At 46.5% G+C, this 17,245-nt stretch overlaps 1 protein-coding gene across 1 annotated transcript in view; it reads right to left on the bottom strand.

Moving 5' to 3' along the window:
- LOC139252427 (zinc finger protein 420-like) overlaps window positions 1–17,245 on the bottom strand; it is a 31,925-nt gene that overhangs the window by 2,674 nt on the left and 12,006 nt on the right. Inside the window, exon 3 of the mRNA XM_070873418.1 lies at window positions 14,521–15,723. Coding sequence (XP_070729519.1) covers window positions 14,521–15,416 — 896 coding nt within the window. The 5' untranslated portion in view covers window positions 15,417–15,723. The remainder of the gene's footprint in view (window positions 1–14,520; window positions 15,724–17,245) is intronic.

Here is a 17,245-nt window from a genome sequence, read left to right as displayed (position 1 = left end):
GGAAGTCCAGAACCAGGGTTCACAGTCTAAGGATAAGGGCCTATAGGACCGAGATGAGGAGAAACTTCTTCACTCAGAGAATTGTGAACCTGTGGAATTCTCTACCACAGAAATTTGTTGAGTTCAGTTCGTTAGATATATTCAAAATGGAGTAAGATGTGGCTCTTACAGCTAAAGGGATTGAGGGGTATGGAGAGAAAGCAGGAATGGGGTATTGAAGTTGCATGATCAGCCATGATCATATTGAATGGTGGTGCAGACTCAAAGGGCCGAATGGCGACTCCTGCACCTACTTTCTATGTTTCTACCTCAGCTCCACTTTCCCGCACTATCCCCGTATCCCTTGATTTCTTTAATGTCCAAACATCTATCGATCTCAGCCCTGAATACACTCAACGACTGAGCATCTACAGCTCTTTGGGGCAGAGAATTCCAAAGATTCACAACCCTTTGAGTGAAGACATTTCTCCTCATCTCAGTCCTAAATGGCCGTCCGTTATCCTGAGACTATGACCCCTAGTTCCAGACTCTCCAACAAAGAGAAACAGCCAATCAGCATTTGTGTGAGGAAGTGCTTCCTGACATCACCCTGAACGGCCTGGCTCTGATTTTAAGGTTGTGACCCCTTGTTGTGGACTCCTCCACCAGAGGAAATCGTTTCTCTCCATCCACCCTATCAACTCCTTTAATCTTAAACACCTCAATTAGATCACCCTTTAATCTTCTATATTTCTCATAATTTACAAACGTCATCACTAAGTACAGGATCATGGAATCACTAAAGTTTATAGCATTGAAGGAGGCCATTCAGCCCATCGTGTCTGTGCCGGCCGACAAAGAGCTATCCAGCCTAATCCCACTTTTCAGCTCTTGGTCCGTGGCCTTGTAGGTCACGGCACTTCAAATGCATATCCAAGTTTGTTTTAAATGCTATGAGTGTTTCTGCCTCTACCACCCTTTCAGGTGGCGAGTTCCAGACCACCACCACCCTCTGGGTGAAGAGCTATCCCCTCTAAACCTCCTACCACTTTAAATCTATGCCCCCTGGTTGTTGACCCTCTGCTAAGGGGAATAGGTCCTACTATCCACTCTATCCAGGCCCCTCATAATTTAATACACCTCAATTAGGTCTCCCCTCTCAACCTCCTCCCTTCCAAAAAAAACCCAGCCTATCCAATCTTTCCTCATAGCTAAAATTCTCCAATCCAGGCAACATCCTCCGAAGCACTTATCGTTTTGAAAATTATTGCATGGAGAAGCCTATAAAAAGGCCCAGCCTCCGTGAGTCGTTGGGAGTTCGTGGTGCATCAGCCAGAGGCTCGGGAGGTGCGAGGAGAGGCCTATAAAAAGGCCCAGCGTCTGTGAGTCGTCGGGAGTTCGTGGCGCGTCGGCGAGAGGCTCGGGAGGTGCGTGGAGAGGCGGAGCTTGTGCAGCTACAGGGAGGCAAAAAAGTAGAAAGAAATCGAAAGGTGATGTCACAGCCAAGGGGGTAAGTGATTGGCAAGTAGTTTTTCTTTTTCTTTCTTTATCAGTCAGTAACATTTTAACATTGTTGTTGCTCAATTAAGTTAATCTAAGGGTTAAGTCATGGCAGGAGAGCTCGGACACGTGTTATGCTCCTCCTGTACTATTTGGGAACTCGGACGCTTCCGGTGTCCCTGACGACTACGTGTGCGGGAAGTGCATCTACCTGCAGCTCCTGATGGACCGCATTGCGGCACTGGAGCTGCGGGTGGATGAACTCTGGAGCATCCATGATGCTGAGAATGGCGTGAATAGCATGTTTAGCGAGTTGGTCACACCGCAGGTAAAGGGTACACAGCCAGATAGGGAACGGGTGACCAACAGGAAGAGCAGTGCAAGGAAGGAAGTGCAGGGGTCCCCTGCGGTCATCCCCCTGCAAAACAGATACACCGCTTTGGGTGCTGTTGAGGGGGATGACTCATCAGGGAAAGGCAAGTTCATGGCACTGTGGCGGGCTCTGCTGCAGAGGAGCGCAGGAAAAAGAGTGGGAGAGCGATAGTGATAGGGGATTCAATTGTAAGGGGAATAGATAGGCGTTTCTGCGGCCGCAACCAAGACTCCAGGATGGTATGTTGCCTCCCTGGTGCAAGGGTCAAGGATGTCTCGGAGCGGGTGCAGGACATTCTGAAAAGGGAGGGTGAACGGCCAGTTGTCGTGGTTCATATAGGTACCAACGATATAGGTAAAAGACGGGATGAGGTCCTATGCGACGAATTTAGGGAGCTAGGAGCTAAATTAAAAAGTAGGACCTCAAAAGTCGTAATCTCAGGATTACTACCAGTGCCACGTGCTAGTCAGAGTAGGAATTGCAGGATAGCTCAGATGAATACGTGGCTTGAGGAGTGAAGGGAGGGATTCAAATTCCTGGGACATTGGAACCAGTTCTGGTGGAGGTGGGACCAGTACAAACCAGACGGTCTGCACCTGGGCAGGACCGGAACCAATGTCCTAGGGGGAGTGTTTGCTCGTGCTGTTGGGGAGGAGTTAAACTAATATGGCAGGGAGACAGAGGAAAATAAAAGGGAGACAGAGGCAAAAGATAGAAAGAATAATAATAAAAGTGGAGGGCAGAGAAATCCAAGGCAAAAAACAAAAGGGCCACATTACAGCAAAATTCTAAAGGGGCAAAGTGTGTTAAAAATACAAGCCTGAAGGCTCTATACCTCAATGCGAGGAGTATTCGGAATAAGGTGGACGAATTAACTGTGCAGATAGCAGTTAATGGATATGATGTAATTGGCATCACAGAGACATGGCTCCAGGGTGACCAAGGCTGGGAACTCAACATCCAGAGGTATTCAACATTTAGGAAGGATAGACAGAAAGGAAAAGGAGGTGGGGTGGCGTTGCTGGTTAAAGAGGAAATTAATGCAATAGTAAGGAAGGACATTGGCTTGGATGATGTGAAATCGGTATGGGTGGAGCTACGGAATACCAAAGGGCACAAAACGCTGGTGGGAGTTGTGTACAGGCCACGAACCATTAGTAGTGAGGTTGGCGACAGCATCAAACAAGAAATAAGGGATGTGTGCAATAAAGATACAGCATTTATCATGGGCGACTTTAATTTACATATAGATTGGGCTAACCAAACTGCTAGCAATGCGGTGGAGAAGGATTTCCTGGAGTGTTCTAGGGATAGTTTTATTGACCAATATGTCAAGAAACCAACTCGAGAGCGGGCCATCCTAGACTGGGTGATGTATTATGAGAAGGGACTAATTAGCGATCTTGTTGTGCGAGGCCCCTTGGGGAAGAGTGGCCATAATATGGTAGAATTCTTTATTAAGATGGATAGTGACACAGTTAATTCAGAGACTAGGATCCTGAACTTAAGGAAAGCTAACTTCGATGGCATGAGGCGTGAATTGGCTAGAATAGACTGGCAAATGATACTTAAAGGGTTGATGGTGGATAGGCAATGGCAAACATTTATAGATACATGGATGAACTTCAACAATTGTACATCCCTGTCTGGAATAAAAAGAAAACGGGGAAGGTGGCTCAACTTTGGCGAAGAAGGGAAATTAAGGATAGTATTAGATCCAAGGAAGAGACATATAAATTGGCCAGAAAAAGCAGCAAACCTGAGGACTGGGAGAAATTTAGAATTCAGCAGAGGAGGACAAAGGGTTTAATTAGGAGGGGGACAATAGAGTACGAGAGGAAGCTTGCCGGGAACATAAAAACTGACTGCAAAAGCTTCTATAGATATGTGAAGAGAAAAAGATTAGTGAAGACAAACGTCGATCCCTTGCAGTCGGACTCAGTTGAATTTATAATGGGGAATAAAGAAATGGCAGACCAATTGAACAAATACTTTGGTTCTGTCTTCACGAAGGAAGACACAAATAACCTTCTGGATGTACTAGGGGACCAAGGGTCTAGTGAGAAGGAGGAACTGAAGGATATCCTTATTAGGCGGGAAATTGTGTTGGGGAAATTGATGGGATTGAAGGCCGATAAATCCCCGGGGTCTGATTGTCTGCATCCCAGAGTATTTAAGGAAGTGGCCCTAGAAATAGTGGATGCATTGGTGATTATTTTCCAACAGTCTATCGACTCTGGATCAGTTCCTATGGACTGGAGGGGAGATAATGTAACACCACTTTTTAAAAAAGGAGGGAGAGAAAACAGGTAATTATAAACCGGTTAGCCTGACATCAGTAGTGGGGAAAATGTTGGAATCAATTATTAAGGATGAAATAGCAGCGCATTTGGAAAGCAGCGACAGGATCGGTCCAAGTCAGCATGGATTTATGAAAGGGAAATCATGCTTGACAAATCTTCTGGAATTTTTTGAGGATGTAACTAGTAGAGTGGACAAGGGAGAACCAGTGGATGTGGAATTTTTAGACTTTCAAAAGGCCTTTGATAAGGTCCCACATAAGAGATTGATGTGCAAAATCAAAGTTTTGGGGGCAATGTACTGGCGTGGATAGAGAATTGGTTGGCAGACAGGAAGCAGAGTCGGGATAAACGGGTCCTTTTCGGAATGGGAGCCAGTGACTAGTGGAGTGCCGCAGGGCTCAGTGCTGGGACCCCAGCTCTTTACAATATACATAAATGATTTGGATGAAGGAATTCAGTGTAATATCTCCAAGTTTTCAGATGACACTAAACTGGGTGGCGGTGTGAGCTGTGAGGAGGATGCTAAGAGGCTGCAGGGTGATTTGGACAGGTTAGGTGAGTGGGCAAATGCATGGCAGATGCAGTATAATGTAGATAAATGTGAGGTTATTCACTTTGGTGGCAAAAACACAAAGGCAGATTATCATCTGAATGGAGGCAGATTAGGAAAAGGGGAAGTGCAATGGGACCTGGGTGTCATGGTTCATCAGTCATTGAAAGTTGGCATGCAGGTACAGCAGGCGGTAAAGAAAGCAAATGGTATGTTGGCCTTCATAGCTAGGGGATTTGAGTATAGGAGCAGGGAGGTCTTACTGCAATTGTACAGGGCCTTGGTGAGGTCTCACCTGAAATATTGTGTTCAGTTTTGGTCTCCTAATCTGAGTAAGGACGTTCTTGCTATTGAGGAAGTACAGCGAAGGTCCACCAGACTGATTTCAGGGATGGCTGGACTGACATATGAGGAGAGACTGGATCAACTGGGCCTGTATTCACTGGAGTTTAGAAGGATGAGAGGGGATCTCATAAAAACGTATAAGATTCTGACGGGACGGGACAGGTTAGATGCGGGAAGAACGTTCTTGATGTTGGGGACGTCCAGAACCAGGGGATACAGTCTAAGGATAAGGGGGTAGGCCATTTAGGACAGGGATGAGGAGAAACTTCTTCACTCAGAGAGTTGTTATCCTGTGGAATTCCCTGCCGCAGAGAGTTGTTGATGCCAGTTCATTAGATATATTCAAGAGGGAGATAGATATGGCCCTTACGGCTAAAGGGATCAAGGGGTATGGAGAGAAAGCAGGAAAGGGGTACTGAGGTGATGATCATCCCTGATCTTATTGAATGGTGGTGCAGGCTCGAAGGGCCGAATGGCCGACTCCTGCACCTATTTTCTATGTTATTATTGATGAACTTTTCAAAGTGTGGTGCCCAGAATTGAGCCCAACCCTCAATATCTGAGGTCTAACTAGTGACTGATAAAGGTTGACCATAATGAGCTTGTTGTTGTGCTCTATACTGCTATTAATGCTTTAACAGATTGATCAGCTGATCCTGCCCCTCACAGATTTGTGGTCACCTTTAAATTGGACCATTTGGTTTAGAATGCCTCCCATTTCTCTCCTGCTTCCAGAATGCATTGAGTGTGGGTGTCCCTGGGAGCCTGAGGCCCTGTCCCCGCGGGCGGGCGGGACAACCCCGGGCTCAGCCTCTGGCCTGTTATTTATTTTTTTTTTTTTGGGGGCACTAAAATCAAATTTTTCCTTTTTCCAGTGCCCCCTATAAAAGGAGAGGGGGACACTAAAAGCACCGGCAATTAAAACAAATTAAACTTTAAAACGTAAAATCAAATTAAAATTTGGTTGCCGGGCGTGATGATGCACTCCAGTCCCTCCGGTGCCCACCTCTCGCGGAAGGCCGCGAGCGTACCGGTGGACACCGCGTGCTCCATCTCCAAGGACACCCTGGATCGGATGTAAGAGCGGAAGAGAGGCAGGCAGTCAGGTTGTCTGGCCTGTTATTGGGCCCTGGGCCCTACACCAGGTGTTTATGTCACTCACCAGCCCCACTCGCGGCTCCAATTCCTGCCCCGCGCCGACAACCCACCGTCTCGTGTTCCACATCATCTGGGCTCCACCAATTGTTGCCGCCGCCGCCCGCGCATGCTCAGTGCTGGAGATCCGGGGGGGGGGGGAATGGTGACCGCAAGCCCCGCCCCTCGCACACTCCGATTGCTCGGTCCCCCAGCCCCGCCCGCTCGGTCCTCCAGCCCCGCCCCCTGCTCATCCTATTGGACCGGAGCCGCCGTCAATCACCCGTGCAGCGTGAGCTGAGCATGCTCGGTGGGGCGGCTGTGAGATGGGCGGAGGGAGGGAGCGGGTTAATAAAACCCGGGGGGCCGCGGGCTTCACACACACCGAGTGCGGGCCCAGGCCCCGCCGTCCCGCCTGAGAGACAACACTCCGCATTATCCGCCTCACACACACCCGCTGTGGGCCTCCGGCCTTTCCCCGGGCGGGGGGCAGCTGCGGGGCTTTCTCCCGGTGACAGGCCCCCCCCCCCCGGGGGGACAGAATGTTGTGTCGGATCTAGAATTGTCTGTTCTGTATCTCTATCCTGTATTGAAAGTAACAATGTTTGTAAGCACCATTTATTTGCCGGGTATTAGAAGGGGAGGATCTGCAGCTGGGAAACTCAATCCAAACATCGCCTCAAGATTTGACAGATTCCCGGATTGATCAGGATCACCTTCTCATCAGCCTTTGTAAAAACACCAATCACAGCGGGGAGAAACAGGACACATGTTGTGTGTGTGGATACACCTTCAACCAATCGTTCAGTCTGTGAGACTCGTGCACCCACCTGACTCAACACTGTAAATGTGGGCACAGTGGGAATGGATGGTGTTGTACATGGAAAGTGATTCAGTCGCTCATCTCACCAACTGACATTCGAGGAGTTAGATAACAGACTTTCTCCTGTGAATATAGAGTTGGTTTATTGGCCTGTGATGTGTTTACTTATTCATCCTGTTGACTCTAAATCTTTGCCAATTATTTGGTGTGATTGGTTTACATGTGCGTCTTTTAAAAAATATGTTTGCTGAGTGGATTCAAATACAAATTGAAACCAGGTTTGCAGGCTTGATGCTCCATTCACACATCGAAGGTGAGAGAGATGCTGTGGGGCACACACTAAGTCCAGTATCCGAAGGTGATTAACAGACTGGGTTTTATGTTTCGTGATCCTGGGCGTCTTACCAACACCTTCCCTGGAGACCAAGGCTAGGAGATCAACTCTGGAAAGTATGGGAAATTGGGACTTGCCCCTGAGAGTAACCGAAGGTATAAGAACTAAAATAATCCAGAGTTAGAAAGGAGAAAAGGCCCAAAATGGAGCAGTCGGTAACAGGATGTCAATTAGTCTCATCTTATTTTGGAGTCATCAAATATTGACACACTCTGTTAATTGAAATTGCAAAATATTAAACTCCAGCCCAGTTATAGGGGATATTAACATCAGCAGAAACAATCCCCAACTGATAGAATGAACACAATTGAGTTAGGATGTGATTAACAGCAGCAATAACAGAAGAATCCAATCCCTGCAGTCACTTGAGAACTCGCTGGTGTCTCAGCAGGTCGGATGAATGAGTGAATCCCTTCCCACACTCAGAGCAGGTGAACAGCATCTCCCCAGTGTGACTGCGACGATGCATTTCCAGCTTACAAGTTGGGTTCAGTTCTGCACCTGCTGTGCGCAGAGTGAGAATAAATTCAATGAGCTGCTAATTTTCTCTACTGGGTCTTCTGTGCTGGCCCAATAGGCTGAGTCCATGCTGGCCCAATAGGATGAGCCCGGGCTGGCCCAATAGGTTGAGCCCGGGCTGACCCAATAGGATGAGCCTGTGCTGGCCCAATAGGGTGAGCCTGGGCTGGCACAACAGGGTGATGCAAAGACCAGAACTGTGTGAGTACTCCTGCTGTGTCCTAACTAGTGTTTTACACAGTTCGAGCATAACCTCCAGAGGGAGGTGGGAATCTGGAACTTACTGCCTGAAAGAATAGTAGGGGCAGAAACCCTCATCGCGTTTACAAAAGTACTTGGATGTGCACTGGAAGTGCATTAACCTACAGGGCTACGGACCAAGAGCTGGAAAGTGTGATTAGGCTGGATAGCTCTTTTTCGGCCACACAGACATGATAGGTCTAATGGCCTCGTTCTGTGTTGTAAACTGCTATGATTCCATGTCACTAATCCTCTCCTGTCTGATATAAACCAACCCCACAGTCACTGACACCAATCCCCTCCTGTCTGATATAATGTTGTGAAGGACAATGGAAGGCCAGAAGATTGGGAATTTTTTAGAAACCAGCAAAGGACGACAAAAAAATGATAAAGACAGAAAAGATAGCATGAGAACAAACTAGCAAGAAATATAAAAACAGACAGTAGGAGCATCTGCAGGTATATAAAAAGGAAATGAGTAGCTAAAGTAAACGTTGGTCCCTTAGAGAATGAGACTGAAGAATTAATAACGGGAAACACGGAAATGGCAGAGATTTTGAACAAATATTTTGTCTTGTTCTTCACGGTAGAGGACATTAAAAAATCCCAACAGTTGATAATCAAGGAGCTATTGTGGTGGTGAGGGTGGGGTGAGGGGGGACTTAAAACAGTCACTATCACTAGAGATAAAGTACTCAGCAAACAAATGAGACTAAAGGTGGACAAATCCCCCGGACCTGATGGCATGCATCCTAAGGTCTTCAGAGATAGTGGATGTACTGGTTGTAAGCTGCCAAAATTCCATGAATTCTGGAGAGGTCCCAGCAGACTGGAAAACTGCAAATGTAACACCCCTATTCAAGTAAGGAGGGAGGCAGAGAGCAGGAAACCACAGACCAGTTAGCCTACCATCGGTCATTGGGAAAATACTGGAATGCATCATTAAGGAATTAGTAGCAGGACATTTCAAAAATCATGTTGCAGTCCAGCAGAGTCAGCATGGTTTTATGAAAGGGAAATCATGGTTGATAAATTTGCTGGAGTTGCTTGGCGATGTAATGAGCAGAGTGCATAAAGGAATACCAGTTGAACTTGTATATTTGCATTTCCAGAAAGCATTCTTTAAGGTGCCACACAAAAGGTTACTGCACAAGCTAAGAGCTCACGGGGTTGGGGGTAATATATCAGAATGGATAGAGGATTGGCTAAGTAACAGAAAACAGAGAGTCGGTATAAATGGGTCGTTTTCTGGTTGGCAAACTGTAACTAGTGGGGTGCTGCAGGGATCAGTGCTGGGACCTCAACTATTTACAATTTATATTAATGACTTGGATGAAGGGACCAAGTGTAACACAGTCAGATTTGCTGATGATACAAAGATAGGTGGGAAACCAAGTTGTGAGGAAGATGCAAATAATCTCGAAAGGGATATGAATAGGATAATGAGGTACCAACGATATAGGTAAAAAATGAGATGAGGTCCAACAAGCTGAATTTAGGGAGCTAGGAGTTAAATTAAAAAGTAGGACCTCAAAGGTAGTAATCTCAGGATTGTTACCAGGGCCACATGATAGTCAGAGTAGAAATAGCAGGATAGTTAAGATGAATAGGTTTCTTGAGGAATGGTGCCAGAGGGAGGGATTCAAATTCCTGGGACATTGGAACCGGTTCTGGGGGGCGGGAGGGGGGGGTGGGACCAATACAACCGGTCTGCACCTGGGCAGGACCAGAACTATCCTAGGGGGAGTGTTTGCTCGTGCTGTTGGGGAGGGTTTAAACTAATACAGCAGGGGGATGGGAATCTATGTAGGGAGACAAAAGGAAGTAAAATGGGGGCAGAAGCAAAAGGTGGAAAGGAGATAAGGAAAATTGGAGGGCAGAGAAACCAAAGGCAAAAATCAAAACGGGCCACATTACAACATAATTCGAAAAGAATAAAGAGTGTTAAAAAAAACAAGCCTGAAGACTGTCTCAATGTGAGGAGCATTCATACTAAGGCGCAGATAGCTGTTAACGGATATGATGCAATTGGGATTACGGAGACATGGCTCCAGGGTGACCAAAGCTGGTAACTCAACATCCAGGGGTATTCAATATTCAGGAAGGATAGATAGAAAGGAAAAGGAGGTGGGGTAGTGTTGCTGGTTAAAAAGGAGATTAACGCAATAGTAAGAAGGACATTAGCTTGGATGATGTGGAATCTGTATGGGTAGAGCTGCAGAACAGCAAAGGGCAGAAAATGCTAGTGGGACTTGTGTACAGACACCAAACAGTAGTAGGGAGGTTGGGTATGGCATCAAACAGGAAATTAGGGATGCGTGCAATAAAGGTACAGCAGTTATCATGGGTGACTTTAATCTACATATAGATTGGGCTAACCAAACTGGTAGCAATACAGTGGAGGAGGATTGCCTGGAGTGTATAAGGATGGTTTTCTCGACCAATATGCCAAGGAACCAACTCGAGAGCTGGCCATCCTCGACTGGGTGTTGTGTAATGAGAGAGGATTAATTAGCAATCTTGTTGTGCGAGGCCCCTTGGGGAAGAGTGACATTAATATGGCAGAATTCTTCATTAAGATGGAGAGTGACACAGTTAATTCAAAGACTAGGGTCCTGAACTTAAAGAAAGATACCTTCGATGGTATGAGACATGAATTGTCCAGGATAGACTGGCGAATGATATTTAAAGGGTTGATGGTGGATAGGCAATGGCAGACATTTAAAGATCACATGGATGAACTTAAACAATTGTACATCCTTGTCGTGGGTAAAAATAAAATGGGAAAGGTGGCTCAACCGTGGCGAACAAGGGAAATTAGGGATAGTGTTAAATCCAAAGAAGAGCCATATAAATTAGCCAGAAAAAGCAGCAAACCTGAGGACTGGGAGAAATTTAGAATTTAGCAGAGGACAAAGGTTTTAATTAGGAGGGGGAAATCATCATCATAGGCAGTCCCTCAAAACTAGGATGACTTGCTTCCACGCCAAAATAGGATGAGTTCACAGGTGTTTCAATAAAGGACCTAATATTCCAGGTCCTGAACTACATCCTGAAGGGAGGAAGATGCCTGTGCGTGGATTTTTTTAAGGTGGTGGCCGTTGCACAGAAGCCACCACATGGGCTTGACAGAGCTAGGTCTTGGTCCAATGGCGAGGATTAACCAGGACGACTGGAGACCAGCTCTGCTGCATGGATCTAGTGCATACACATATCACAGTGTGGGCTGGCCCGTGCTGACTCTGGGCCCCTGGTCCCGAACTCACACCTCTTCTGGGCCCCAATCATGTCCCTCCACAGTCTCTCACTGCTCCTTTGCCCCGACCTCGCCGCTCCTGCTGCACCGACCCTTGGTCCAATCATCAACCTGGACCTTGATGACTTCACTCTTTGCTGCCTTCACAGCTTGCGCTATTCCCTGAAGCTGCATGCCTCCACGCTGCTCCCTGGGCTGCACACTGCTCCTTTTATGGCCCCGACCTGCCATAACATATCCCGATCTTCCAATATAACACGGACAGGGTATCCGGACATTTATCACATTGCTGTTTATGGGAGCTTGCTGTGTTCAAATTGGCTGCTGCGTTTCCCACATTACAACAGTGACAACACTCCAAAAGTACTTCATTGGCTGTAAAGCGTTTGAGACATTTGGTGGACATAAAAGGCACTACATCAATGCAAGTTTTTCTTTCTTAATACAAAATACTGCAGATGCTGAAATCTGAAATAATAACAAACTGCTGGAAATCTCAGCAGGTCAGGCAACATCTGAGAGAAAGAATAGAGTATGAGAAGAAGCTTGCAGGGAACATAAAAACTGACTGCAAAAGCTTCTATAGTATGTGAAGAGAAAAAGATTAGTGAAAACAAACGTAGGTCCCTTGCAGTCAGATTCAGGTGAATTTATAATGGGGAACAAAGAAATGGCGGGCCAGTTAAACAACTACTTTGGTTCTGTCTTCACGAAGGAAGACGCAAATAATCTTCCGGAAATATTAGGGGACCGAGGGTCTAGTGTGAAGGAGGAACTGAAGGAAATCCTTATTAGGTGGGAAATGGTGTTCGGGAAAATGATGGGATTGAAGGCTGATAAATTCCCGGGGCATGATCGACTGCATCCCAGAGTACTTAAGGAAGTAGCCCGAGAATTAGTGGATTCATTGGTGATCATTTTCCAACAGTCTATCGATTCTGGATCAGTTCCTGTGGACTGGAGGTAGCCAATGTAACACCACTTTTTAAGAAAGGAGGGAGAGAGAAAACGAGTAATTATAGACCGGTTAGCCTGACATCAGTAGTGGGGAAAATGTTGGATTCAATTATTAAAGATGAAATAGCAGCACATTTGGAAAGCAGTGATGGGATCGGCCCAAATCAGCATGGATTTATGAAAGGGAAATCCTGCTTGATCAATCTTCGAGAATTTTTTGAGGATGTAACTGGTAGAATGGACAAGGGAGAACCAGTGGATGTGGTGTATTTGGACTTTCAAAAGGCTTTTGAGAAGGTGCCACACAAGAGATTGGTGTGCAGAATTAAAGCACATGGAATTGGGGGTAATGTACTGATGTGGATAGAGAACTGGTTGGCAGACAGGAAGCAGAGAGTCGGGATAAACGGGTCCTTTTCAGAATGGCAGGCAGTGACTAGTGGGGTATCGCAGAGCTCAGTGCTGGGACCCCAGCTATTTACAATATACATTAATGCTTTGAATGAGGAAATTGAGTGTAATATCTCCAAGTTTGCAGATGACACTAAACTGGGTGGCAGTGTGAGCTGTGAGGAGGATGCTAAAAGGCTGCAGGGTGACTTGGACAGGTTAGGTGAGTGGGCAAACGCCTGGCAGATGCAGTATAATGTGCATAAATGTGAGGTTATCCACTTTGGTGGCAAAAACACGAAGGCAGAATATTATCTGAATGGCGGCAGATTAGGAAAAGAGGAGGTGCAGCGAGACCTTGGTGTCATGGTACATCAATCATTGAAAGTTGGCATTCAGGATTATCAGGCGGTGAACAAGGCAAATGGTATGTTGGCCTTCATAGCAAGGGGATTTGAGTATAGGAGCAGGAAGGTCTTACTGCAGTTGTACAGGGCCTTTGTGAGGCCACACCTGGAATATTGTGTTCAGTTCTGATCTCCTAATCTAAGGAAAGACGTTCTTGCTATTGAGGGAGTGCAGCGGAGGTTCACCAGACTGATTCCTGACATCGCAAGACTGACATATGAGGAGAGACTGGATCAACTGGGCCTGTATTCACTGGGGTTTAGAAGGATGAGAGGGGATCTCACAGAAACATATAAAATTCTGACAGGACTGGACAGGTTAGATGCAGAAAGAATGTTGCCGATATTGGGGAAGTCCAGAGCCAGGGGACATAGTCTAAGGATAAACGCTGAGCCATTTAGGACTGAGATGAGGATAAAGTTCACTCAGAGTTGTTAACCTGTGGAATTCCCTATCGCTGAGAGTTGTTGATGCCAGTTCATTGGATATATTCAAGGGGGAGTCAGATAAGGCCCTTACGGCTAAAGGGATCAAGGGGTATGGAGAGAAAGCGGGAAAGGGGTACGGAGGTGAATGATCAGCCATGATCTTATTGAATGGTGGTGCAGGCTCGAAGGGCCGAATCCTGCACCTATTTTCTATGTTTCTATGCACAGATGGATCTGGGGGTTCTTGTACATGAAACACAAAAGGTTAGCATGCAAGTACAGCAGGTAATCAGGAAGGCAAATGGAATGCTGGCCTTTATTGCAAGGCGGGTGGAGTATAAAAGTAGGGAAGTCCTGCTGCAACTGTACAGGGCGTTGGTAAGACCACACCTGGAGCACTGCGCAGAGTTTTGTGCTGGAGTGGTCTTTATTCTCGTGCCGAGGGGATTGCTACACCAGACGGGAGAGGCAACATTTGGGAACACTGATTCCCCACCAATTCCCATTCCGCTTCTTTCTGGTGGATAATGGAGGGGCCACTGTGTGTAATGTGCAAGTCAGTAAGAATTGTCAGCAAGCTCTTTCTAATTGGACATTTTATTCAGTAGAAACTTTCACACACTATTGTAGATTTTGTACCAAAGATCAATTTAGGATTAAAGTAAAAGTTCATAATATATTGCAAACTAACTTTCTGTTGTGAGTCGCTGAATTAAGGGGAAAGATTACACACAGCGTTTCTTAAATGGACACTGCAGCCCTGAGAACACCATCAGCAATATATGCAGAATATTAAAGTCCAGCCAAGTTATAGAGTTATTAACATCAGCAGAAATAAACCCCAACTGTCGGAATGAACATGGTTCAATTGGGATGTGATTAACAGCAGCAATAACAGCAGATTCCAACCCCTGCAGTCACTTGTGAACTCGCTGGTGTGTCAGCAGGTGGGATGACCGAGTGAATCGCTTCCCACACTCAGAGCAGGTGAAAGGTTTCTCCCCAGTGTGAACTCGCTGGTGCGCCAGCAGGTTGGATGAAAAAGTGAATCCCTTCCCACACTCAGAGCAGGTGAATGGCCTCTCCCCAGTGTGAACTCGCCGGTGTATCAGCAGGTCGGATGACCGAGTAAATCCCTTCCCACACTCAGAGCAGGTGAATGGCCTCTCCCCAGTGTGAACTCGCTGGTGTGTCAGCAGGGTGGATGACGTAGTGAATCCCTTCCCACACTCTGAGCAGGCGAACGGTCTCTCCCCAGTGTGAACTCGCTGGTGTATCAGCAGGTCGGATGAACATGTGAATCCCTTCCCACACTCAGAGCAGGTGAATGGCCTCTCCCCAGTGTGAACTCGCTGGTGTGTCAGCAGGTGGGATATCTGAGTGAATCGCTTCCCACACTCAGAGCAGGTGAAAGGTTTCTCCCCAGTGTGAACTCGCTGGTGCGCCAGCAGGTTGGATGAAAAAGTGAATCCCTTCCCACACTCAGAGCAGGTGAATGGCCTCTCCCCAGTGTGAACTCGCTGGTGTATCCGCAGGTCGGATGACCGAGTAAATCCCTTCCCACACTCAGAGCAGGTGAACGGTCTCTCCCCGGTGTGAACTCGCCGGTGAGCTACAAGTTGGGATGACCCAGTGAATCCCTTCCCACATTCGGAGCAGGTGAACGGCCTCTCCCCAGTGTGACTGCGTCGATGAATTTCTAGCTCAGACGGTGATCTGAATACCTTCCCACAGTCACCACATTTCCACGGTTTCTCCATGATGCGGGTATCCTTGTGACTCTCCATGGTTGGACGATGGGTTGAAGCCTCGCCCATGCACACAACACATTTACAGTTTCTTCGCGCTGTGAATGGTGCGATGATTTTTCAGGCTGTTTAATTGGTTAAAGCTTTTTCCACAGGCCGTGCACTGGAACACTCACTAGGGGGTGTGTGTGTCTCAGTGCTTTTCCAGTCACACTGATGTTTGAAATCTTTTCCCACAGGCAGAAGAGACAAACATTTCTCCTTCCACTTTCAAAGGCCGATGATATTTAGGTCCTGATGAATCGATTGAGTCCGTCAGATCTTGGCGTGATGTTTGGTTTGTGTTTCCTGTCTGAAAATCTCCCCTTCCAATATTCTGTAAAAGGAGATAATAAAACTCATCACTGTCAGTACAAGACAGAAATTCAGGATAGACACATCTAGTTTCCATGGAACATTCTTTCCTCTCTTGTTCTTCCAAAGCTGTAAATCCCTATCCCACACATTGTCCCCCCTGCTGTGCTGAAATCCAAACCCATCGCACATTTCTAAACTGTTTCTCCTCCACTCCCAGTTTTCACCACCAATTCTGGCTGGGTTCAGTTCCACACTCACTGGTTCTCCTCCCTCTCCACCCCTGAAGGTGCTGACTATGGCTGGGTTCAGTTCCACATTCACTGGTTTCCCTCCCTCTCTTCCCCTAAAAGTGCTGACTCTGGCTTTGAGGAACAGGGTGGATGAAGGGGAACCAGTGGATGTGGTGTATTTGGACTTCCAGAAGGTATTTGACAAGGTGCCACATAAAAGGTTATCGCACAAGATAAAAGTTCACGGGGTTGGGGGTAATATTTTCGTATGGATAGAGGATTGGTTAATTAACAGAAAACAGAGAGTCGGGATAAATTCTCGGTTTGGCAATCAGTAACTAGTGGGGTGCTGCAGGAATCAGTGTTGGGCACCCAACTATTTACAATCTAGATTAATGAATTGGATGGAGGGACCGAGTGTAATGTAGCCAAGATGGGAGGAAATGCAATGTGTGAGGACACAAAAAACCTTCAAAATGACATAGACAGGCTAAGTGAGTGGGCAAAAATTTGGCAGTTGGAGTATAATGTTGGAAAGTGTAAGGTTATGCAGTTTGCCAGAAAAAAATTCGAAGAGCATGTTATTATTTAAATGGAGAAAAATTTGCAGTACAGCGGGACCTGGGGAGTCCTGCTGCATGAAACACAAAAGGTAAGTATGCAGGTTCAGCAAGTGAACAGGAAGGCCAATGGAATCTTGGCCTTTATTGCAAAGGAGATGGAGTATAAAAGCAGGGATGTCTTGCTACAGTTATACGGGTTATTGGTGAGGCCACACCTAGAATACTGCGTACAGTTTTGGTTTCCATATCTAAGAAAGGAGATACTTGCTTTGGAGGCAGTTCAGAGAAGGTTCACAAGGTTGATTCCGGAGATGAGGGGGTTGACTTATGAGGAAAGGTTGAGAAGGTTGGGCCTCTACTCATTGGAATTCAGACAAATGAGAGGTGATTTTATCGAAACGTATAAGATTATGAGGGAGATTGACAAGGTGGATGCAGAGAGGGTGTTTCCACTGATAGGGGAGACTAGAAGTAGAGGGCATAATCTTAGAATAAGGGGCCGCCCATTTAAAACAGATGAGGAGGAATGTCTTCCCTCAAAGGGTTGTAAATCTGTGCAATTCGCTGCCTCAGAGAGCTGTGGAAGCTGGCTCATTGAATAAATTTAAGACAGAGATAGACAAGTTCTTAATCGATAAGGGAATAAGGGGTTATGGGGAACAAACAGAGAAGCGGACCTGAGTCCATGATCGGCTCAACCATGATCATATTAAATGGTGGAGCAGACTCGAGGGGCCGTATGGCCTAC

The sequence above is a fragment of the Pristiophorus japonicus genome, unplaced genomic scaffold, assembly GCF_044704955.1.
Source record: "Pristiophorus japonicus isolate sPriJap1 unplaced genomic scaffold, sPriJap1.hap1 HAP1_SCAFFOLD_468, whole genome shotgun sequence".
Taxonomy (NCBI): Eukaryota; Metazoa; Chordata; class Chondrichthyes; family Pristiophoridae; genus Pristiophorus; species Pristiophorus japonicus.
Note: the sequence above shows the minus strand (reverse complement) of the source record. Positions and strands in the feature narration are given on the sequence as shown.